This window comes from Sinohyriopsis cumingii, chromosome 3 (genome assembly GCF_028554795.1).
Source record: "Sinohyriopsis cumingii isolate HCF-2022 chromosome 3, ASM2855479v2, whole genome shotgun sequence".
Taxonomy (NCBI): domain Eukaryota; kingdom Metazoa; phylum Mollusca; class Bivalvia; order Unionida; family Unionidae; genus Sinohyriopsis; species Sinohyriopsis cumingii.
Window position 1 is genome coordinate 20,864,218 of NC_142963.1, and position 26,394 is coordinate 20,890,611.

At 32.3% G+C, this 26,394-nt stretch overlaps 3 protein-coding genes across 4 annotated transcripts in view; 1 reads left to right on the top strand and 2 right to left on the bottom strand.

The window, feature by feature from the left end:
* Nucleotides 1–2,631, bottom strand: part of LOC149802513 (uncharacterized) — a 59,433-nt gene extending 56,802 nt beyond the window's left edge. For both annotated transcript variants that reach the window (XR_016420041.1, XM_089951756.1), the window contains exon 1: nucleotides 2,501–2,631. Coding sequence is in view for 1 of the 2 variants with exons in the window: in XM_089951756.1 (XP_089807882.1) it covers nucleotides 2,501–2,611 (111 nt within the window). In the remaining variant the exon portion in view is untranslated. The remainder of the gene's footprint in view (nucleotides 1–2,500) is intronic.
* A 93-nt stretch (nucleotides 2,632–2,724) lies between these two features.
* LOC149802514 (cytochrome c oxidase assembly protein COX19-like) lies at nucleotides 2,725–10,824 on the top strand. The gene is made up of 3 exons (XM_089951757.1): nucleotides 2,725–2,877; nucleotides 7,290–7,401; nucleotides 10,149–10,824. Exons 1-3 carry the CDS (start codon nucleotides 2,799–2,801, stop codon nucleotides 10,225–10,227), a joined length of 270 nt encoding a protein of 89 aa, XP_089807883.1. The 5' UTR covers nucleotides 2,725–2,798; the 3' UTR covers nucleotides 10,228–10,824.
* Nucleotides 10,825–21,181: 10,357 nt separating this feature from the next.
* The window catches only part of LOC149802515 (phospholipid-transporting ATPase ABCA1-like), a 50,241-nt gene continuing 45,028 nt past the window's right edge, over nucleotides 21,182–26,394 (bottom strand). Inside the window, exons 22-23 of the mRNA XM_089951527.1 lie at nucleotides 22,599–22,736; nucleotides 21,182–21,678 (exon numbers count right to left, since the gene is read on the bottom strand). Coding sequence (XP_089807653.1) covers nucleotides 21,526–21,678; nucleotides 22,599–22,736 — 291 coding nt within the window. The 3' untranslated portion in view covers nucleotides 21,182–21,525. The remainder of the gene's footprint in view (nucleotides 21,679–22,598; nucleotides 22,737–26,394) is intronic.

A 26,394-nucleotide genomic window follows, 5' to 3' on the forward strand; every position in this document is an offset into this window, starting at 1 on the left:
TGTTTCATGTAAGTTTTCAAAAATTGTAATAACAAAAAAAAGCACTTCAGACTATTACCAACAACAGATCAATATAAAACTGTATAAGAACAGATACCGTTCTAAACAGTAAAAGGCCTACTGATGAATTTATCAGCATTGAGAAACGTGGATAAACACATGTTGAGTAGCAAATGATATTTATTATAACGAGAAGCTGATAGGCCCTGATAAGGATTTTTATAATGACTTACTTAAAAGATAGAAGAGAATTAGTAAAATGCGATTTTTTCATGGTATGTTTCTTTGTTCATTTTACCAATGATAATGACAGTGTAGAGGTGCCGCTGGGTGGTGGTGTTAATGAGTTTGATTGGTGGATTGTAAGTTCTTACAAGGTGTCCGCTTTATTCGGTTCTCGTTATCTAGGAGATGATTGCCCTTGGTATTTTTGCTCGGATCAAGTAAATATTAATATAAAGTGTGAAACTTATAGGTGGAATAAGTACATATCTGAGCAGATATATAGAACAGAATGACATGAGCCCCCGTACATGAAAAAACAACAATTTAATCAATTACACAAACAACTGTGATAATACATTACATTAAGGTGATATACTTCTTTTTTAAATAAATCTTTCACCAAATTTCAAACATAAATATATTTAAACAAATAGAAGATCTGTTTTAAATGATAGAATTGGTTCATCATAGTATCGAGTGAACAATTGAAGTCATTGCCTTGTACAACTTCATAACCTGCTGATTTCCAATCAACTCCAACTTCACTGTGTTTGTTCCTCTAGGTCCTTTCGCTTTTTCCTTTCTCCAACCTCCCTACTGTCTCACCTCTTTTTGGCCCAAAAACTTTGTGTGGGTAGGTGGATATGTAAGTATGTAGATACGTAGATGTTTGGATCAGTAGGTACATGGATACCTCAGAGGAGCTATTTCACCTTTCAAAATAAACAGAGAAGCAACCTAAATCTTCTGTCAGTTCTAATACTGGGAATAGATCATTACTCCCATCTCGTTATGTCAGATATCGTTCTATCAGAAATCAAACATATCAAAGGCTATCTGGTCAAGCTAAGCATGGCAGACCATAAACAAACCTAGTTTCATAAGATTAATGTACTTCCTAACAGCTATTCCATCCTGACTCCCATTGACATCACATGAGACATAATAGTTCCATTCTCATCTCAATTACACAAATGAATGAAATTCATTACATGACCTAACTACATTATTTTCAGCAAATACACACAATCGAGTCTTTAGCATACATGAAACTATCTTTGATCAGTGAATTCAAAACAGATTCTCATAACTCATATCAACTAAAGTAATGCATGAAATTCTTAGATTCTGATAACAATCATTCAATCAATTCTTCAAACTTATATAAAGAAGACCATTGTACTATTTCAGATAGACAAACTCAACAGTTAATAGTCATATCAAGAAAATTGATTTATGAATTTAAACAAATTCATGCAAATATAAGCAATTAAATTCAAGCAAATCATTATACTGGTATCAATGAATTACATGAGACTGACACAAATACCTTGTGCTTTCAAGCTTTGTTTGCTTCTTCCACCAGAATTGTGTCCATTGAATTTCCAGACATCCAGTCCCTTTGACAAATGTTTTACGAGAGAATTTCTTCCAAATTCAATCTCAGAGTCTCCTATATTTTTTCCTCTTGCAGGAAAACATAGACTAAATTTTTGGTGATGGAGACATATAAAACCCAAGAAATTTTGTGTGGGAACCACACCACTTATTTAGCTTAACCAATAAGGATTAAATATATCTGCCTTTTATAACTAGGTGTCAAACTTGGAGTCAGCCTGACTTCTGGATTTCCAAACAACTGATTCTAGAAAAACTCAACTCTGACAGTTCTGATATAAAATCAAAGTTAACCTTCCCTTTTCGAGTCGGTCTGACAGTTAAATAAACGAGGGCTTAATTAAGAAGCACTTATCTCTGACACAGCCATTAGAAATCATTTAAGTAAAGCGATTTAACAAGTACTTGTCCCCTTAAATCTAATTACCTGTTCTCTGGCGAAAGTTAATGAGCTCTTCAAAGATCGACAGAAATTTGCATTCTTACATACAGGATTTTCGATATTTGTTTGTGTAAGTCGAAGCTTATCAGTATAAACAAACTTTGTAATTGTGAAGTCAATAAAATACACGCTCTCTCGAGAACTGTCAGTGTATGTCACTCCCTTAAATTATGGATAGCGTCAAATTACGATGCTACCAATCCCCACCTCAAGCGGGAGTAACTTCATAAGTAATTGCAATATTGAACTGAAATTTTGCATACAGCCATCCTTTACACAGATGTACACCTGGGAAATTTTAATTAAATCGGCGATGGTCACCTGGGAAAATGTTTGGATTTTGGGCGATTTGGTATGGCATAACCCGTATATACAAAATTAGGTGCCACGAAAGTTGACGTATTCAAACACATTTAAGTCAATAACATGTCAGACCCTCTTTCCTTTTATTTCTGTCCGCTGCTCTTCTAGAAAATTTGTTCGGTTTTTGGGCTCGTCTAATTTTTCATTATGTTTCATCGCTAAATTTAAAGTACGACGAAGCATTCGACAATGTACCTTCTCCATGATTGATCATGCAAGTTATTAGAGCGCTCAGATTTTCCGAAAGGCACAAAATTTCAAGCGCCTGTATGGTTTACATTAAACTTCATCCGGAATAGTTTGGGTCTTTCTGCACGACGATTTTGGAGAATCATCTGCGTTACATATTTGTACTTTTTCTAAATTAAATATGTCTACAGCAATGACATTTCCACAGAGGGCTGTTGTAAGGCCACCAGACAAAGGAAGTTTTCCTCTTGATCACGAAGGTGCATACAGGAATTTTACCATGCCTAAATGAAACCCATGTCCAAGGCAGAAGTGAAGACACTAATATTATAAAATCATTCGTATTATGAATCATAATTACAATGCGTCTATAACAATAGTCCGAGTTTCATCTAAACTCGGACTGTTTCCTCTAAACTCAGACTACTACAGCAATAGGTGCATGTAGGTTGATTCGGATCCCTTTGTGGGCTGACTCTGATCATGTGAATAATTCAGATGTAAATGAGACATTTACAGTTGTTTAAAATATGATATTTCTAATTTCACAGACTTAGTTATTTTGAACAGGAAACCGAAATCCGATTTTAGGTGAGATAATGGTCGAGTACTGTATACAAATGAAAAGAAGTAATGTGAGACTGGATTGTTTTGATTTACCCAGTTAATAGTAAACTAATTTAAAAGCAGCTCTTTCACCTATTGCACTAAATTGATATAGTTTATTTTATTGAGAAATGATGTAGTTTACTGACAGATTTAAAAAAAAAACGAAAAGCGACAAAAGGTCCCATGCAGTACAATTTTTCATTGTTATATATTGGTCTGAATATGTTAATTTTATTAGAATTATGTAACTTTTATCTTTGGTGCTGTTTATTGTACTAATTGAGTATATTCTAGTAAGTACTAAATGTATACTAACTAATTAGAAGTTACTTACAATTTATGATATTATTATGTTTTTCTTTATTATATAATATTTCACATTAACAGAGTCAGTCTGGCATTGGGTCCAAACTGGCCTGTTTTTTGGTCCCAATCAACTATAGTCCAAATGAGCCAGCATCCATGGCAGTATTATAATGAAAACATGATAAATATATTGTGATGAAGACACAAATTGCATGAAATCTTTGGTGTAGTCAAAGTTGTATACAGAGCTGATTTATTCAGTTACCAAATAGAGCTGAGATATCCATATTTTTCAAAGATTTAAAGCTGGCAGAGTTTCAAATGTTATATACTAGGGGAATAAACTATATAATGATATGAAGTAATACCCAGCAAGCATTCAGTTTTCCAAAATATAAATCAAAGTGAAAGAATTAAAAATTACTTACAGTATTATATGAATTCATAGAATTTCATAATGTATGATCAATTTTACAGTATCCCAGAAATAATCCAAAATTATTCCAAATGAAGGTTCTAAAGTACTTATGTAAATATAGCTAAAATATACATATTTCTCAGAAGTATAGAACTGACAGAGTTTCAAGCAAATTTATTCTGATGGAATTATTTGGTTTTGTAATTATTTTAGTTTTTAATTTGCATATGAATTTGGCAATTATATGAAATGGTCAAACAGAATGGTCGAAAACTAAATGACAAACATAAATATATTGGGCAGCAGCAGTGGTTATTTACAACTGTATACCAGTAAGGATATGATTTCAGCTCAGGATGATTGTTTTAATGTATTGTATGGTTTTTGAGATAGATCTGGTAGTGATACTTGTATGTGAAAGCAGCCAGTTCATGTGAACACAAACAATAGCTTCACTAATTAAGTGGTCTCTGCATCATTATGAAATGGTTTTTGAGACAGATTTGGTAGTGATTCATGTTTGAGAAAGCATCCAGTTTATTTGAACAAAGACAGCAGCTTCATTAATTGAGCAGTCTCTGTATCATTATGGTATGGTTTGTTTTTTCATTTAAATTCGTTAATCTATCTCATCATTAGTCATCTTTTTTTGCTTTGCAAGGTAAAGGTGATAGAGGGACAGTAGTGTAGTGATAAGTTATAATTTCTTCACTAGAGATTATAAAATAATACCAGACAATTAAAATTGTATGAAAGCCCCAGTTCCCCAGTCATGCATTCAACCCACCAGAAGAAGAGTAAAAAGAATTAATCCAGAAATAAAAACTGATGTAGCCAAAAACGATACTGATGAAAACAAAAACTTGTGAAAACTTTACATTTGATTGTTTTTTGGTTTTCATTACTTTCAGTATAAAATTCTGAATGATATGAAGTAGAAAGAATGTTAATGGAAAATCCAGCCTAAAACTTGTTATTATCATATCTTATATTAAGATGTGGATCAAAATGTATTTATGACAGGGTAGTGCCTGGTGCAGTCCAGGTACTTAAAGACAAAATGAGTTAATTCCCTTTTCTCTTCCACTGACATCACACCAGCACATCTTGTAACTGATAATATTTGGGATTTTCATGTTTTTAGTCATGTATTAGCCTGTATTCTGTAGATTCCTTCAATAATTGTTTTATTTACTTACTTTTTTCATGCTATTTAACTATGTAAATATAATAATTTTATACTTTAATAAGCAGTAAATGTATCCATTTATATTTATATGTTTCTAAACATGTTTCTTATTATGAAGCACACACATTGAATACTTCTTTGTAAAACCATTTGTTGCATGTTTTTATCACATTTTGGAGAAGAATTACTGAATTAAGTCTACCCTCATTGTGACTAAGACTGGGATTTACTAAACAAAGGGTAGCAGATTATGTCCATAATTTGATAATTACTTATAGTCAGGAGTGATGAGTGCTGTTTGAGTAGACCTTTGTTGCACTTACGGACTTGTTCAAACTTCAGAATCAATGCTGTACCTCTCTCCACTCACATTTGAGTGCATTAATCAATACTCTTTACCCCAAAGTTTGCAGTACATTGTAACATGAACATAAATTTATGTCTTAGCTTTTTGTTACCAAGCTACAGTTTCATCTATGACAACCACTGTGCAAAGAACTGATGAGGCAGGGTATATTATATCACTGGCTGGCTTCTATCTGTTTCTAGTTTGCTTCTGCACAATGACTACAGTTGTCCAACATACACAGTTGCTAATTTTTATGGATGGCTTGTACTTGAGGTAAGAAAGAATCCTCAGAATTTTGGGGTCAATAGATCAAATGTCAAGACTACTAGGTGAAAGAAGAATAATGGTTTCCATACAACTTGAGTTTTTCACCATTTGCTACAGCTACCAAAGTTTTTTGTAGATGGCTTTCACTTGAGCAGTGAAGAAGCCTATTGATTTGAAGGTCAAAAGGTTGAAGGTTAGGGTCAAAGTGACTGAAAGAATACATACCTGAACCAGACTTTGGGTCAAAGTGACCGAAAGAATACATACCTGAACCAGACTTTGTGGATGGTTTGCACTTGGGGTAATGAAGAAATCTCTTGATCATGATATCAAAAGTTCAAAGTTCATAGTCCCTATCAAAGATAAAGTATGTTTTCTGCAGAGAAAATTGAATTTGTCAGCTAGGTACCATCACACTTACACTTAAAGTATGGAAGAGGCCCGTTCATTTTGATGTCAGAGATCAAGGACATTATGTCTCGAGTAAAATGTGATTTGCAGAATAACTTTGCTTTTGAGCAGGTTCCATGACCAAACTTAGTATATGGCTTACAGTTCGGGTGTGAATTGTAGGTATACAGGATGGACTAAAGCAAGCATTGATTATACTCATGTATATGGAGGTTTTTAAAATGAGATTTGCTTTCCTCAGATTTTAAACATGTTGTAAAAATGATCTTGAAGTAAAGCAGCTTTCAGGACAGATTTAAGTCATCAGTTCATGACATGGAGACTGTGAGAGCACATCCTTTGTGGTTGGCTTTGCCATCCCATGAGTTAATTTTGAATCAGTCATGTACATTTACATGCGATGTGTTTACTTTTTAAGGGTCTGTTATAGGATGTGTGATTGCTGGATTCACACTTTTTTCCAAATGATTGCACCAAAATGTCAACTCAACTATTTCAGGTGAACCTTTATTTTTCATTATGTACCACATATAGTCAAAAATAGTCAGTTGGAGTATAGAGAGATTTTTGTCTTAAACATCCATAGTGTGATATCCATAGAATGCCGTAAACCCTTATGGTCCTTACAATATCTTATTTGCCTTAAATCACCATTCTCTCCATTTTGTTTCCCATGAATATGCAAACAGTTATATGGTTAATTTATACTTGTTGAAAAACAGTTGAATGCTGGACAGATGCACAGACTGGAGGATGGATCAGGTGACTCAGTGTTTTGATTCATAAATCACTTATTGAAAACAAAAAGAGGCACATATATATATAGGTAACCTCTTCTGTATGATTTGAAATTTGGGGTATTTTTTTTAAATGGTCCACAGTTTTAATGTCCAGTAAGATGTGTTTTTCAATATTATTGTCATACCTGTCTGCCTATGGAAACAAGTAAGATTTTGGATCACTTTGTCAAGGTGTCATGGCTGCAGATAATGTAACATTCCTTTAAGTTGTGTGTCAACCTCTCATGACAGAGGATTTTCTGGCATAAGCCTTGACTTTGTTGAGAAAATGCATAAAATTCAATCACTTTAAGGAACTTTTCACTTAACGTTTATTTTTCCAGGTGAATGCAGAGCCTTCATGATAAAATATATGATCTGTTTGAGGGACAACAAAAGAGAGACTAGTCAATGCCGTCATGAATCCAGAGATTATTTACAATGTCGCATGGATAGGTATTACTGATGCCTTTATTTACAATGTCATATGGATAGATATTACTGATGCCACTATTTACAATGTCATATGGATAGGTATTACTGATGCCACTATTTTTACACTGTCATATGGATAGATGTTACTGATGCCATTATTTACGATGTCATATAGGTGTTATTACTAATGCCATTATTTAGAAGAAAATTTCCCTTCAATTATTATGACTATTGCAAAGTTTTGTGCTTATTGTGCGCCTTAAGTTCAATACATTTAATCATGTAAGATAGACAGTAATATAATCAAACATACCATTAAGGTCACTGGTATTAAGCAACCACCTGACTGTCTTAGTCATTATTTCCAGCATATAAAAATCATATTATTGTATAAATGAATCTGATTAAGCTTGTGACTCTTTACATGGCACCTATTCCATTTCTTATGTGGCTACTTAAGACTGATTTGCTTTATTTGGAAACACTGGAACTGTGATGCTTAAGACCACATTTTAAGCTGTATTGCGGTGTGATCATTGAACTACCTGTCAAGAAAACTGATTTATTAGCTTCACTGAAGTTTAAGCTCTCAAGCTTCAGTTGTATTTACTTTATTTCAGTCATCCATAACCTAATTAAATATCAATTTTTTTAATTAAAGTTTACAAACGTTTTAAGCAGTTTAATGAAGTTGCAAAATCATATGGTTGAATATTGGAGTCTAAGTAGTGGCTTGAAGTGAATATAGTCATTTATTATTATTGTTGATATTATTATTGATATTATTATTAATATTATCATTGATATTATTATTGATATTATCATTTATTATTATTATTGATATTATTATTGATATTATTGATATTATTATTAATATTATCATTGATATTATTATTGATATTATCATTTATTATTATTATTGATATTATCATCGATATTATCATTTATTATTATCATTGATATTATTGATATTATCATTTATTATTATTAATATTATTATTGATATTATTATTTATTATTATTATTATTATTGATATTATTATTTGTTATTACTATTTATTATTATTGATATTATTATTTATTATTATTGTTGATATTATTATTGATATTATTATTTATTATTATTATTGATATTATTATTGATATTATCATTGATATTATTATTGATATTATCATTTATTATTATTGATATTATTATTGATATTATCATTTGTTATTATTATTGATATTATTATTAATATTATTATTGATATTATTATTGACATTATCATTTATTATTATTGATATTATTATTGATATTATTATTAATATTATTATTGATATTATCATTTATTATTATTGATATTATTATTGATATTATCATTTATTATTATTATTGATATTATCATTGATATCATTATTGATATTATCATTTATTATTATTATTGATATTATTATTGATATTATCATTTATTATTATTATTGATATTATTATTGATATTATTATTGATATTATCATTTATTATTATTATTGATATTATTATTGATATTATTGATATTATTATTTATTATTATTATTGATATTATTATTATTTATTATTATTATTGATATTATTGATATTATCATTGATATTATTATTGATATTATCATGTATTATTATTATTGATATTATTATTGATATTATCATTTATTATTACTTTTGATATTATTGATATTATTATTGATATTATCATTTATTATTATTATTGATATTATTGATATTATTATTTATTATTATTATTGATATTATTTATTATTATTATTTATTATTGTTATTGATATTGTTTATTATTATTTATTATTATTATTGATATTATTTATTATTATTATTGATATTGTTATTATTATTATTATTGATATTATTATTGATATTATTACAATGAAAATATGAAGAAGAGCAATTTACTTTATTTGCAATTTTATCACTGTAGGGAAGGAACAAAAGAAAGAAAAGATGAACCTATTCATCGTTGTTTTATATGTTTTTGCCATATTCCTAATTAGGGTTAGATTATTCTCTACTTCATTCCACCTAATGTCACACTCATTGACATTGGCCAACACTGCCATTGTACATTAGAATGGCCAAACTAACATTCTCAGTTCCATGTTATTATATATATTGTTTGATTTTTAAAAATATTCTTTTGAAAATAATTTTTCATAAAACTGTTTCAGAAATATGTGTTCAGATATCATTAAGAAAGATTAGGAAAATTTTCTTTAACTTATGTATGAGCAATTAATAAAGTTTTCATCTTCAGATCATTACCGGAATACAGTAAACATTAATAGCTAGATCTTCACCTAGAATGCAGTAAGCAAAAATCAGAACTAAATCTTTACCTAGACTACAGAAAGCAAACATATAGCACTAAATTTTCTTTTGATATGAAGTGTTAAACAATACCATTTGCAACGTCTGTTTCAGCAATAAAAGTAGAACCAAACAGAAATATAGTACATGTAATCCCTTGCCTGCCCAAGGGAGGCATAGAGTATCCACTGTTCTGTTAAGATAAATTATCCATGTAATTTTATCACTACATAATGAAATATCCATGACCATAACTGTCTTTAAAAGGAATCATGTTATTATGAAGTGTCTTATGGTGAGGAAGTTCTTCCAGCACATTACATGCTTTCTAAGAAGGTAATAGGCATAATCAGGTAACTGATTTAGAAGGTCACGGTAGTAATATCATTAGAATGAAAGTTGCCAATAGCAGAATATTTTGCTTTGTTTCAGAAACTTGATGAAAACAGAAGACATGAAGAAACTTGGTTTTGGAGATCTGGTTGAACAGAAAATTCAGGAAGACAGATGATCACTGTTTGGTCCACTTTTATGTCAAGATTTATGTAACTCTCAGATTGAGTGTAAACTTGAGATGTGTGACATAATTATTCTCAGCATCTGATGAAGAACAAATGGAATCCAGGAATGAAAACTGTCCTGACACACTTTATGATTTGAATGTTGATTGTGTTTCTATTTTTTTTAATGCCTTGATTAATTAAGATGTAATAGTATTTTCTGAGATGTAAAAATGCAGAGATTGGTGTAAAAGTTATGCCATAACAGCAGTCAACTTTGGTCATACTATGTGGAACATTGTTTTGCAGTACTTTTTATCTATGTACAGTAACTAAGATGTGAAGCATTGTGAAATTTTGAAGGATACAGGCAATTTTCTGTGTGTTTGCTCCAGGTTACAATACTGCTAAGGGACTATGTCTTGAAGAGTCTACAAGCTTTAATATAGAGCTGTTTTGTATTGTTTTAGCTTGTTATACCAGTTACATTATAGCTAGCAATGCATCACTGTCGTTGGTGCTGTTGATGATGAAAATCCAGATTAAAATTGTACAAATGTTGTGTATCTGCCACTGATTTCAGTTTTAGGAATAATATTTTCATGGAACTTGTGGTTTCTGCATTGTTCTTAAACCTCCAGAAAAATGTAGGTCACAGTAACCTATTTGATACAAATAACCTTGTTATTAAAAGTTAAACACAGTGTAAAATGTTTGGCCTCCATGAAGATCATTAGCTTCATGGTAGATATGGTGGTCCCTTAATCATTCCGAACCACTCCTGGGGTGTGTAGGACAATGTGATATACTTTTCACAAATGTCTATTTTATTTAAGGTCATAGTGAAATGTTTTTACAAATGTCTATTTCGTCAAGGATTTACTACTCATACAAAGTAAAAGTCTTGTCTGGCAAGCAAATCTTCAGTTGTAGGCATTGGTATGTTAATGGAACTAAAGTAGAGTCAAAGTGGGTTCAACCTTTTCCACTCATCAATAAACGAAAATTATCTGTGCTACAGTGAAACCTGTCTTGAGAGACCACTGCTATGAGACCACCTGTTTTAAGAGATCAAATTCTCCATGTACAGATTTATTATGTAGTGTTATGACCTGTGATGAGAGACCACCTGTCTGAAGAGACAGTTATTTGTTGGCAGAGGGGTGGTCTTTGAAGACAGGTTCTACTGTCTGGTATGTGGGTTCTACTGTACAGTAGAACCTGTCTTGAAAGACCATCCCATCTGCCTTCTTGACCTTTAGCAAAATTATATTAGAGTTCATACAGGGGTTTGGTAACACCACTGTGAAGCAGATATTTATCAAGAAATTGAGGACAATTTTTATTGATGTTAGCATCCACTGTCAGCTGATCCAACACCCTGTTGGTAGATTCCACAACCTCATCACCATGATTAGAATCTATTTTATATATAATAAAGATATAAGTAATCTTAAAACACTAAAGATGGTTTCATACCCATGAGGATAAATGTTGAGTGCTTCAAACTGAATTTCAAGTCAGGTGTCTAATGATGCTTATAATGCAGCTTTGCAAAAATCTCTATTAACACTGTCCTTTTTAATCGTAAGTGATAGTAATGGTACAAAATCATGACCGAGCTACCACTCATCATTTACCAACATTCCCATTCGTCCCACATACCTTTACTTTGAGTTGTAATAAACATGTATGATTCAGGCTCGTGCATCTTTAAGATGTGATTTTTTGGTCTGTCAATGCCATTTTTAATAAGAGGACCTAAAACAAGTCAACCGTTTAATATGGTTACACCGTCATCTGTTTTTTCACCTCAGATTAATATTCTGATTATTGCACTCCATGAAGCTACTATGCATGTCAGTGGGGGCAACTCTGCAATGTTTGCATCCACGTGTTGTTTTACCACAGCCTCAGCTACAGTACTATAATCTGTGATAAACACAACTGACACATCATTGTCTCTGACTCACCCATTTTCAGTGATCTTGGCCAGGTTCTTTGTGACAGCACCTTTCACCTTGGCAATAATATCTTGAATGTGAACATTAGACATTTGCAGTTTACCACTTTTTGATCTTGAAAAATCACATGCTTACCTGGGTCAGTGTCAAAAACAACACAACTAGTCAGTTTGGACAAATCCGCTTTGGTGGCAAATCTACTCAGATCCACATGAGCACAGTGTCTTCAAGATGAGTAATGGCTAAATATTAATAGACATTTGTATAATATTAAGTGTACTTTAATGTGAAATCATTAATTGTTTGCGGTGTTGGTGAACATGCAAGTTCATGCAATGTTTCAAGAACAAGATGACCACATATTGGTCCATCCAACTATGTTTGTACTGGTACTGTCAATTAGAACTGGTTGTCATCCATGCCTGGTTAACTAATGAACAGCTTCCACTGGTGGTACAAGTCCATACGAGTCAAAATACAACGATGTTGAGGTGTCACCAGATATGCAACCCAATCAGTGCCGGGCCCTGTTGTCAAATGCAGGCTCATTTAGCATAAAAACAACAAGAAAATGTTTGATTTTGTCATCTTGAGTAGATCATGAATGGTCTTTGGGTTGATCTTCTTCAATTGGGTAATCAAAGACCTCTGCCCAATGGTATTCATAGACTTGTTCCTGTTAATTGAAGACCTCTTCATGTTTTTTATACAACCACCAACTGCTTTTTTAATAGTAATTTCTGTTAGAGGTCCAACAGCCCTAATGCCACAGTTTTTGCAACCACAGGAGCCACTGCTACTAACAAGGCTGGAATTGCTGCAAGGAATAGAAATATTCCACTGGTCATTTTTATTGGTATCACCTCTGACCTGGATAATTTTAACCTTTTAACTGCAGTCACTCCTTTAGGTGTCAAATATCATCTTACTATGGGTCTCGATTTACATTTTGAAATGCAATGAACACATGTTTTAGTGCATTAAGGCCATGTTGAGTGCTTTTCTGACATTGTTACCGGCTGCATAAATAATAAAGTGAATGTTGGCATTGTTTTTCCAGAATAATGTGACTATATTTAGCTACAAAATAATCTTGCAAACATCTCAGCAGAAACATTTGTTACTGAAAGGAATTGCACATGAGAACCTCAGTGAATCACTAGTAAGTTGTGATTGATGCTGTGCAAATCAAAAGTTAAAAGTTGGGTTGGGTACAAGGACTTTGGCAATGTGGGCAGCAAGGTTTACCTCAAAAACAGGATTAGCAGGAATTGTTGTGGTTAGTCTATGATCAGTATTATTAATTTCATCCTTGACTAACATCTTTGTTGGACCAGTTGTTCTTGTGTAATCATCACTGTATCTGGTAAGTCTAAGAATTTTTCAGTAATGTTTCACATAGAAGGATGAATCTAGACATTTCCCACACTTGTAATTCTATTTTGAATTGATTGGGGTCTCTGGCTGGGTATGTTGTTGTTGTTGTTGTTGTGGGGTTTAACGCCATTTTTCAGCACACGATAGGCTATACATGGCGGCCAGTATTAATGGTGGAGGAAGAACCCGGGAAAACCTCGGAAAGAACCACCGACCCACGAGAAGCTACTGGCAAGCTTTCTCACATACCCACATTGGCTGAATCTGAGACTCGAACCTGTGCAGACAGAGGTGAGATGGCAGTTATCCATAATGGAGAGCGCTTTAGACCACTTGGCCACTTGGGGCCCCGGCTGGGTATGAGTAATACTGAAAATCTCTTACTACAGTCGACTAACAGAGGTGTTCCCATGTCAAATGCATAATTGAATTGAGCCATGGTAAAACTTCGGTTCCCACTCGTACATTTTTCTTGTTTTGTCTAATACCTGTGCTAATATAACTTGTTGAAATAAGTTTTCCTTGATTCAGTCACCATGACTTCTTCCTTTGGCCTTTTGATTCCCTTAGAAATAATTTGTGTCTTCATTACAAATAACACGCAACATTTGATCAAAGTCGCTGATAAAGAGCTCATGCAGAAACCATTTTCTTCTAGAAGTCAATATGACTTAGACCTTTGAACTTTTGAGCCCCAAATCAAGAGTTGTCTTTCTTATGTCAAATGCGAAATCATATACTGTACAATGTTTTTTGAGGCATCTTGTACAAAACTCAAGTCACTTTGTAGAAGCTGTTTTCCTTATTTCAGTTCCTGTAAACTTGATCTTTGACCAGTTCAGGTCAAGATTGAAAAGTTTCTTCCTTGCCACAAGTGCCAGCAACATTAAAAGTTGTAGAGGGTGGTAAATGTAAATCATTGCGCCGAAATGAAATAAGAACACATGTGTCAGGGAACCATATGCATGAAATTACCATTGTATTGTATCTTAATGTAAATGTATCATTGCCACAGACAGCATTTACCTGTGGTGCAAATTTTAGCTTTGTGACAAGTGCAACATAGTTTTACTCAAATGGGCAACTGACTTAACGTGGCACGTTAAATGTTTACAAGGAATTCTGTCCCTTATTATTAATCTGCCAAACAATATGAAAATTGATTTATTTATAGTTTACATTTCTTTATATTCTATCATATTTATATTTCAAAATGTACATATTAACCATACAAATTTGTGTTTATTTGTAATACTTTATTTTTGTGATTGATGTGTTTGCTCTTTTTATCTTGGAATAATTTAATTGGGACTGAATGCCATTAAAGGTGGCAAATGGAAGCAATTAATTTTCCCCACAATTCACCTTTGATGATGTGCTTGCTGAGTGGGTCTTAGCCATTTGATTTTACTGTGATGATGTGCTTGTGGAGTGTGTCTTGATTTTGTTTTTAAATAGTGGTTTATGTAAAAGAAGAGTACTGCAAACAGCACATTTTATGCACTCTCCATTTAATAGTTATGTAAGGAAACCCTGCAATACTTACATTAAATAATAAAATTGCAATGGTCAACAATGCTTTTTTTTGGCTCTAATTCGACCTACATTAGCGTGACCTATACATGCCCGTTGGTTGTTGTTGTAGGGTTTAACGCCATTTTTCAGTACACGATAGACTATACATGGCGACCAGTATTAATGGTGAAGGAAGAACCCAGGAAAACCCGGGAAAGAACCACCAACCCACGAGAAGCTACTGGCAAGCTTTCTCACATACCCACATTAGCCGAATCCGAGACTCGAACCGACGCAGACAGAGGTGAGATGGCAGTGATCCGTAACGGAGAGCGCTTTAGACCACTCAACCACTTGGGGCCCCCATGCCCATTGGTATAATTTCGGTAGTATCACAAAATCTCCAGATTAGAAGGATATGATGCAGACACGGAGTTGCAAATCAGAACAAAATTCCATTTTTGTAAATTAAAATGATCATTTGTGCTAGTTTTTAAATGTCAGTGCATAACAAAATTTAAGGAAATCAATAACAATTCACTATAAAAGAAATATAGAAATAAATAAAAAGTATCTATTTGGACTTTAGGATTGTAGCCTGAGAATTGTACTAAAAGAAATCATTGTGATTATCAGAAGTGCATATCAAATTCTTTCACCACTCTTCATCATATACTGAAATACATGTTATGGGAAACTTATTGATGATATATCACAGAACATTTATGAGAGAGATGAGTGTCCAGAGGTTCAATTATGTCATGTCAAATAAATCAATTTCATATTAGAATAACTCCTTTAAGTGGTACTGCAATATTACAGTCTTTTGCAACAGTTTTATGATATACAAGAAGCCAAGATAAGGACAATATTTGGCAAAGAAGTTCTTATTTGAATGCTTGGTTATAACAAAAGATTGTGAAATAGATAAAGGGTTTGGGCATATATATGACTTTGCTATATAAAAAACTATACTCAACATGCTAAAAAGACAGGATTTTGATAAATAAATGCAAATCAAGTTTTGATAGCTAGTTCAGTTTTTAAAATCTGCCTTTTGATAGCTAGTTCAGATATATAAACTTTGTTAGGCAGAGATGTACATTTTTTGCATTGTACCACAGATGAGCCAGAATCGACAGATTCATGTTAAAATTACAATAATATTAGAGTAGAATATTTAGTTCGTATGTATCATAGTTCAGGCCTATTAATGAGTCAAAAATTCATTGAAAGCAAGATTACATATATAATCAGTGCTAGAAAATGTTTGAAAATCCATGGTTGCATTTGAAAATCTGTTTTTTAAGCAGATGTTTCTGGTTGCCCAGTAAATTATTGCAATTGCCGCCAAGATACCAAATATAAAAATGATTCATATTAATTGCACAGTACTTGTAATTCACCACCAGTTCTTCTAATGGAAATTGTCATGCACATTTGCACACGTTTAATCTACTTGAGATAGCAAATAAAAAATAATCGAATTACTTTCTTTTTAATGGTATTTTGTGGTCCTTCAGCTACTGGTTGTTGACCAGTCCTGACCAGAAACATATCCATACTTGTGTTTGCATCATGATGGTTCACATTATCTTCAATGCAGTTACTATTAATTCTGTCTAAATAGCCAGGAAGTTGTAAACTTTCCGTATGAGATTTGTGTTTAACAATTAACCCACAAGCCAGTATAGTATGAAACCATTTAAACTTTGGATATACATTTAGCAACTGACACAAGCTCACAACAAGTGTCAACAGAGCAATATACTCTCCTTAAGAGGGCCTCAAGGGAGAATAGTCCTTGACTAATGAGTCACCCTCTATAAATAAAGCATTATTATTATTATTATTATTATTATTATTAATAGAAAAGCATGATACTAGGCCACAGGCATGCAGTGTGTAAAACTGAAGATGATGGAGACCTCTACCTTAAGTTTGTGTGTTGTCAATAGAGAACCAGTCACAACTATTGTTTCCTTAAAGGTTCACAGTAAGGATGGTAGTATGGATTGCTTAATGAGATGCCAAGTAGCTGACATAAGTAGATTAGTATGACCTCTTGCTGATAGCAATGAAGAATTATAAGGAAACATTGTGAGCAAAATATAAAGATCAAATGTTTGTTACTGGAGAATATATAAAGTTCCATTATAATTTGTAATGATAATTTTTATTAATATTTTTGGGTTGCTCAACCCAGTTTTCACTGTATTGAAAATGGTATCCCTGCAATAAGTTAAGTTGTCCAGGGCTCCTGTGGAATGGATTTATATCCAAATTATTCTTAAATGGGATAGATAGATGAATATACTTTTGATCACAGTGTTAATTTAGAAATGTGGAACAACGAAAACTGTTGAAATTATATTTCTGAGCTTATTACAAGAATATGTATTGCATCTATATTTGGTTTTAAAATGAGCATACAATAATAATGTATATATTTGTTACATCTATGACACTTTCTAAATTTGTATTTTCAACTCAAATTAGTTTTTATGGACTTAAGATAAAAACGAGTCGTTCGTAACAACCATGTTATGAAAGAAACACAATTATGCTAGCATCTATAAATAAGTGTTGACAAGTTTCTAATAATGAACCTGTTTACAAATTTGGAGTGGTTTACAGTATGCTATTTAATGTCAGGTGGTTGAGTAAGTCACATCGGTAAGAAATATGAAATGAATGATTTAGTAGTGGTCTGTCATGTGTATTTATATTGCAACATATAGTCACAATAGACTCATTTAGTAGTATATACTATAATTTTTGATTTAATTCAAATTGCTGTAAGTTCCTCTTAAATGTTCGTTTTATAACTTTGAAAATTCAGTTATTTGTTATGTTTTACAGTACTTGTTGGACTTTCGTTCTTTCTGTTACTTAGTTTATGACCAAAGAGTCATGACAGAATTGCATTTGATGAAAATAACATAAAACATAAAGAAGAAAAAACTCCAGAGATAAAATAGATGGTATTTCAAGACTGAGGGAATGGATGATATTAATTAAACACCTGCTAATATGGTGGTTATGGTTATAAATTGTATAAATGCAAAATAATAAAGTATCGATGGTATGCCAAAGACATCAGATTTATTGTTATTTTTATAAAGATAACACTTTTTAAAATTGTACCGGGAGTGCTCTTACAACATAGTATAATAATACTAAGAACATTATTCATAATAAGAAACAACAATTGGACTGAAGAAGGATTCTGAGTAATACAATCAGAACTTCATTGCCCATTTGCATTGTTCATTGGCAAAAATGATACAAGAGTAGTAAAATGAAACAACCTTGACTAAAATTTAAACATCAAAATCTTCACTAAAACACATATATATGAGAAAAAAATAAATGCAGGAGTAAAAGCACATACCTATGAAAAAACATGTACATATGAGAAAAATATGTTGAGATGAGAAAAACATATACATACGAGAAAAATCTTTTAAAGCATATTACATAAGAATAGAAAAATATCTCTGTTGAAAATTGTATGTGCTGGTTGCATTGATATGGTATTATAATTGAAATTGTATTTTAAAAGAGACAAAATAACTACAGCTATCAGATAAAATAACCAAAGATATGAGTACACTGACCATGACAAAGGAATTTCATTTTATACATTTAAATATAGACTACAATGTACAAATTGTATTATCTTTTAAACTGTGTAACATAGTGGTAGTTATGAATATATCATTAATAAAATCTGTATTAAAACTCGGTATGATTTAATTGCAGTCTACTTGCAATATTAGAATGAAATTACTTATAAAGAGATTTGATAGAGACGTAAACAAATTCTTTCAAATCAGACAGCGAGATAAAGACCCTTAATTATTACGTATTTTCAATCTTTACTAGCAATAAAAGTATGCCATTCTTTCACTGAAAAGATATTTGGTATTGACATTTGATTATGCAACCTTTAATTAAGTTTACCCTTGGGACTTTCTGATAAAATTTAACATGATATGGGGAATTCCCCCAAATACAGTCAAACCTGTTAATAGCAGCCACCCATTGAAAAAGGCAATTTCTGAAGATCTACAATGTACCTATCCTGCTTAACCAGGCTGCCTGTGTGAGATATCAATGATCCATATGCCCTGAAAGTCACTTAATAAAAATGTGAGACTACTTAAGTAGAATAATTTACTAAAATGAATCTCCTTTCACATGTCAGTTGCTATTGATTGTAAAGCATGTGTACATGTAGCTGAATGAGGAAGAAAAATATGTCTCTGTCAACTAAGGAAATATTTGGAGTACATGAGAATCTGATGAATGTCAAGGACATTGCTTGAGTGCATGTGCAGGTCAGATGAATGTCAAGGACATTATCGGAATGCATTTTCAAGTCAGGTTAATAATAAGGATGTTGCTTGAATGCATTTTAAAGTCAGGTTAATTGTAAGAACATTGCTTGAATGCATTTTAAAGTCAGGTTAATAGTAAGAACATTGCGTGAATGCATTTTCAAGTCAGGTTAATAGTAAGAACATTACGTGAATGCATTTTTAAGTCGGGTTAATTGTAAGAACATTACTTGAATGCATTTTCAAGTCAGTTTATTAGGAAGAACATTGCTTGAATGCTGTTGTTGTAGGGTTTAACGCCATTTTTTCAGCACACGATAGGCTATACATGGCAGCCAGTATTAATGGTGGAGGAAGATCCCGGGAAAACCCCGGAAAGAACCACCGACCCACTTGAAGCTACTGGCAAGCTTTCTCACATACCCACTTTGGCTGAATCTGAGACTCGAACCCACGCAGACAGAGGTGAGACAGCAGTGATCCGTAACGGACAGCGCTTTAGACCATGCAGCCACTCAGGAGCCCCTGCTTGAATGCATTTTCAAGTCAAGTTAATAATAAGAATGTTGCTTGAATGCATTTTCAAGTCAGGTTAATAGTAAGAACATTGCTTGAATGCATTTTAAAGTCAGGTTAATAATAAGAACATTGCTTGAATGCATTTTAAAGTCAGGTTAATAGTAAGAACATTGCTTGAATGCATTTTAAAGTCAGGTTAATAGTAAGAACATTGCTTGAATGCATTTTCAAGTCAGGTTAATTGTAAGAACATTACTTGAATGCATTTTAAAGTCAGGTTAATAGTAAGAACATTGCTTGAATGCATTTTAAAGTCAGGTTAATTGTAAGAACATTACTTGAATGCATTTTAAAGTCAGGTTAATAGTAAGAACATTGCTTGAATGCATTTTCAAGTCAGGTTAATTGTAAGAACATTGCTTGAATGCATTTTCAAGTCAGGTTAATTGTAAGAACATTGCTTCAATGCATTTTCAAGTCAGGTTAATAATAAGAACATTACATGAATGCATTTTAAAGTCAGGTTCATAGTAAGAACATTACATGAATGCATTTTAAAGTCAGGTTAATTGTAAGAACATTACTTGAATGCATTTTAAAGTCAGGTTAATTGTAAGAACATTGCTTGAATGCATTTTAAAGTCAGGTTAATGGTAAGAACATTGCTTGAATGCATTTTAAAGTCAGGTTAATGGTAAGAACATTGCTTGAATGCATTTTCAAGTCAGGTTAATAGTAAGAACATTACGTGAATGCATTTTTAAGTCGGGTTAATTGTAAGAACATTACTTGAATGCATTTTCAAGTCAGGTTAATAATAAGAACATTGCTTGAATGCATTTTAAAGTCAGGTTAATTGTAAGAACATTGCTTGAATGCATTTTCAAGTCAGGTTAATAATAAGAACATTGCTTGAATGCATTTTAAAGTCAGGTTAATAATAAGAACATTGCTTGAATGCATTTTAAAGTCAGGTTAATTGTAAGAACATTGCTTGAATGCATTTTCAAGTCAGGTTAATAATAAGAACATTACATGAATGCATTTTAAAGTCAGGTTAATTGTAAGAACATTGCTTGAATGCATTTTCAAGTCTGGTTAATGGTAAGAACATTGCTTGAATGCATTTTAAAGTCAGGTTAATAGTAAGAACATTGCTTGAATGCATTTTAAAGTCAGGTTAATAGTAAGAACATTGCTTGAATGCATTTTAAAGTCAGGTTAATTGTAAGAACATTTCTTGAATGCATTTTCAAGTCAGGTTAATAGTAAGAACATTGCTTGAATGCATTTTAAAGTCAGGTTAATTGTAAGAACATTGCTTGAATGCATTTTAAAGTCAGGTTAATGGTAAGAACATTGCTTGAATGCATTTTCAAGTCATATGAATGGTAGGAACACTGTTTAAATGCATTTTCCCTATCATTTTAAGATAAAGCTGTACTTAAGTTTAAGGTGCAATAAAATGCAAGGGGTGGGTTTCAGTTTTAAAAGCTTTGTTGAATATATATCCATTCTCATCAAATAGTTGTTGTGCTGTTGCATGATAAATTCTGCATCTTTTTGAAGGATGGAATTACACATCTTTGACTCATTCATAGGGGGCCTTCATGTAGCCATATTTCTTTCCAATCAATGGGTTGGTAAAGTAAACTAATTCATCGGATCCTTCAGACTGGAAACTACTTTCACTATCCACTGGAATGCTTTCATCGCCTTGATCTCGTGCAATGTTTAAAAATATCTGTAGAGGAAAAACATGCCTTAGTATAATTCCTGTACAGCATGAAATACGAAAATTAAAATGGTAGAATTGCAAACTGACTGTCAAATTTCCATAAGCTAGGAAAACCAAAACGCATACTGATATAACACTGAATATCAAAATTAAAATGGTAGAATGCAAATCAACTATCAAATTTCCATATGCAAGGAAAACCAAAATGAATACTGATATAACACTGAATATCAAAATTAAAATGGTAGAATGCAAATCAACTATCAAATTTCCATATGCAAGGAAAAACCAAATGAATACCAATATTCAAAGAAATTAAAGTAATATTTTTTCATAATATACACTTTCCTGGAAAAAAAATTGAAGCATCTCAATGAAATATAAATGATGGGAATGAAAAGAAAAAGATTCGTTAAGATAACAAACACTGTGTGACTTTAATAACCTTGCCATTAGGGACAGCTGTGTTTGCAACAGTTTCAGAAACTTGTATTCCCAAGTGTAATGGAAATAAGAGTTATAATAATCCTTTTTCTCTCATGTATACTCGGTGAAATACACATACTTCAAAGGAAGTAAAAGGAAACCCATGATTTAAATTGAAAGTATATATGCAGTAGAACAATACAAACATTGGCTATAGGGGAAGAATAACATTATTAATCGGTGCAACAAATATTAACAAAGAAAAATAAACAATAATGTGAGAAATATTATGGTAACAATATTGAATTGTTATTTAATTAAAATACATATCCAGATCGGTAAAGTCGCTTCAGCATATCCAGGGGTTAATAATTGTGATGCTTTGTTCATATATCCTGGTATATGTGTGAATATGGGTGAAATAATATATTTATTTGGGTTTAACAACAGGTCCCTGGTTCTATAGTGCCAAACAAAAGTAAGTTTAAAAGCAAGATTACCGTTTCAAGAGTTGTTTGTGACACAGTGTAGTACATGATATTGTAATTGTATTTTTCTTTCTCCAGTGCTCTAAATATTTGTGATATCGTTGCCGTCTCCCTGGGGATTTCCAGCTGAACAACATTCTGATGATGGGACTGCAATGGAAAAAGAATACATTTTTTTTATAGTTGAGAACAATATGTGATTGGTTCTTTTAGTATCATCATAAATTTGCATTAAAAAATCAATAATTTGATACTGATCTCACTGTGTTAAAATACTGATACAACATTGCTGCATAAATATCACAAAAGGAGTAAACTTTAACGTGAGATGGATTCTGGGTAATTTAGTGGAAATAATCATTCTGAAAAAATAATTTCTTTCTGTGAATTATGTTTCTCCAACATTATTAACCCGACTACATTATCATCATGAATTGCTCTTTGCTATATCAGTATCCAGCCCTTCCTGGAAAGATGAAAAACATTTCCGTCTATATCATATAGTTAAAGGTGTGAGGTCATGCCTGGGGCTGAAGTTATCCTTTAATGAATGTGGCATGGTAACTGTATGGGCAGTTACAATTGGCTCAAAGAGATTCACCTCTCTCCTTTTAAAGCTATACCAAGTAGAGCTGGGTACTGCAACATATTTTGAACCGCAGTATTTCTGAACATACCGTGATATGTACCATGGTATAACGCATATTTATAATGGACCCACAATTCAATGTTATGGGGTAAGAGCCAAACACTTGGTTGTATATTTTCAGTCTGTCAGTAGATGGAAAAATTTTTTATCTTGAGATAAGAGAAAAAACATTTCAATTCCAAACAAAATCACCAATTAGAGCCCTCCCCATTAAATTAAATAAAATAATTAAAACATGGCATGTGGGGGACTTTTTGATTCTTTTTATTAAACTAAATTGTTTCCAAAAGTTAGATTTGGCATAAATTTGTTTAACAAAAGTCCATTTGGCCACCGCTTTGGCATACTTGACACATGTCAAACATGTGATTAAAAGAACATAAATATAATTATGTCTGTAATATTCACTATTAATTTGTGACAGATTGTAAACTGTTTGTAAATAAAAGGTAATGTTGTGAATTGTTTTGTCACCAATAATAAAAATACTCTGTTAATATCAACAAAGTCATAACAAGATTCTTCAGGAATTTACTTATTGATTGTTATGACTATATGGTTTTAAACTACGTAACAGATGTAGCAAAACCAACTAGTTTAGTAAAGTTCAACAAATAATTTTATTCTCTAAGTTAATAAATTAAAATTTATCAAAAACACAAAGAATTCTGAATTAAATCTCTAACAATCATAAAAGTGATAGAACAAGTCCAAAAGGAAGGAGTGTTTCAAATTAATTCCACTAGTGCTCCAAATGAATTCCAATCTTAAATGTGTTTATGTATCCATAGTCTTGAATGTGCTGATATACCAATAGTCTTGATGTATCACAATGATGTAATCCACATCTTTGAATGAGTTCTCATTAATCCCGAAATAATGATTTAGTCCAAAAGTTAATGAGCACTTTGTAATACCAGTGAATAACTTTAATACATAATTCCTCTCAAATTATAACTAAACACAGCTAAAAATAATTCCATCACATACTGATCTTAAGATAAGAATGGAATAATTAATAATGTTGACCACAACCTTAAATAAAAACCTAAGACACACTAAGATGATTAGCAGTCTTACAAAGGAAACCATTTACTTAACACATTAACATACCCTAGTAAATAATTAAAATAAGACTAGTGGTTTTTGGTTTTTCTTATTAATCCAATTGTTTTCTGAAAGTTGGATTTGGACTGAATTTGTTTCACAGTATTCCATTTGACTATCATTTTGGATATATGACTGTTGTCAAACATATTAATAAAGGATCATAAATTTAATTATATTTGTAATATTCACCATCAATTTGTAATTTAAATAACACACAATACACAGGTTCAATAGACACTTTATTATACATATAAAATAATCTTTGGCACAACGGGTGCAAGTCCCGTCACAGCACACTGCACCAGCCCAGCTCTGAGTTGTTTTTTCTATAGGAATGACTCAGGAAAAGAGACTTGTGGGAGTTTGTAGTGTTGTGAAGTGTGTCCGACACCTGTATGTGGAGCCGCAAGGGGCTGATATGAGGTATAAAGGGAACAAATACAATTGTTTATAAAAAAGGTGATGTTTTGAATTATTTTGTCATGAATGATGAAAACCTGCTGTTAATAGCATAAAAATCACACGAGATTCCACAGGAATTTCCGTACATTCTTTACTGGTGAAAACTTCTGACGTACTGGTACAGTGAAAGAGTACCATGGTATGTAGCATTGCATTTGTAAATTGATGATTCCACTCATTCCTAATGCCAGCTGACTCCTATATGTCTCAAACTGAGACTTTATATTTAAATACCAGGCCATCAGAATTTGGGGCTTGGGACTTATGGAGTTAAGGGCTTGTATGGAAAGCTGACGCAACTCATATGCTGCCCCCAAAGAACATATGAAGAGATCCAATCGATGTAGTTTGAGAGAGGAAGATATTAAGAGTATGTTTCTTATTTTCAAATCCAGGTTACATGAGACTGTTAGGGTGTAACAATCGTTTGGTAAGAAGCACTATTGACTATCTCTGCAATACAGCATACTGAATCCCAGGGGCATGTTCACTTCTAGCCTTCTCAAGTAGGCATAAGATTACTACTAGGAAAGAAGTGGAAAGAATGTTTCTGACCAAATTAGAGTTAAATACTGGCTTGCTAGGCTGAGATGACAGATTCAGGAATGTGGAAACCTACATTGATTCTTCATAAGGCTGGATAATTCCATGTATGGACGGGGCTAGGGGCTTATACCAATTGGGCTGCCAGTTTGTGTTTTCATCCAAATTTACTCATGAGCATTCTCAACGTTAGAGCTTGTATAATGCCTATTATTCACGGCATCATGGTGTTGATTGGATCTGAAGTCATGATAACCGCTGAGTGGGAGTAAGGATGCCATATCGAAGTCACCAATCAAATAGATTAAAGATTCCGAAGTTGGAAAAATTATAAGAATTTCATGCATGGACAATTTTGAACCTGCACTTTTTTCATGGCTGTTCAATTCCTTTTTCAAGATTTAGGACAACAAATGTTAACACAACATGCATGAAGAAGAGCACGATGTGCAGGCCAGGCATGTCTCATGGTTATCATCCATGACCTTAAAGTGTATATACTTCTAGCATGTGACTGACATCTCTGAAATGCAAAAAGAAGAAAAACAGAAACGTGCTTGCAATAAATATACAAAATGTTGAAACAGGCGAACTTGTGCTGCTGACAGGACCTAAGAAGTGCATAACAACTGAAATTTAACAGTGCAAAAAGAGTACATGTATAACTAATTCATTTCAGATGGAAAATAACGCCTGGCAAAAATTACAAAAGTACAAATGAATTTACTGGGAAACATGCAAATGTTTTATCCACTATATATAACTTCTTTATAACCTTATATACCAATGAAAATAAGTATTTGATGGTCAAAATTAAATATAACATTCAAGAGATTCTTGGAGACTGTTTACAGTTTGAAACTAAAAGTTTAATCAGGATGCTTGTGGCCATTGCCACTGAATCCCTTTATTTATTAAATACATGTACACTGTACTTGGGGTTTTGTTTCTTGTGTACAACAATACCCGAGGGTGATTTATGTATATTGTAAAATCTTTAGAAACAGTGAGTTCGGTTCATCCTTTGCAGTATGTGCGAAGTGC

What these genes read in the sequence shown, in the direction of transcription:
- LOC149802514 (XM_089951757.1), top strand. Translation starts at nt 2,799, where the DNA reads ATGTCTACAGCAATGACATTTCCACAGAGGGCTGTTGTAAGGCCACCA. An exon ending in TTTTCCTCTTGATCACGAAG is followed by an intron (nt 2,878 to 7,289) that starts GTGCATACAGGA and finishes TTATTTTTCCAG; the next exon opens with GTGAATGCAGAGCCTTCATG. An exon ending in TTACAATGTCGCATGGATAG is followed by an intron (nt 7,402 to 10,148) that starts GTATTACTGATG and finishes GCTTTGTTTCAG; the next exon opens with AAACTTGATGAAAACAGAAG.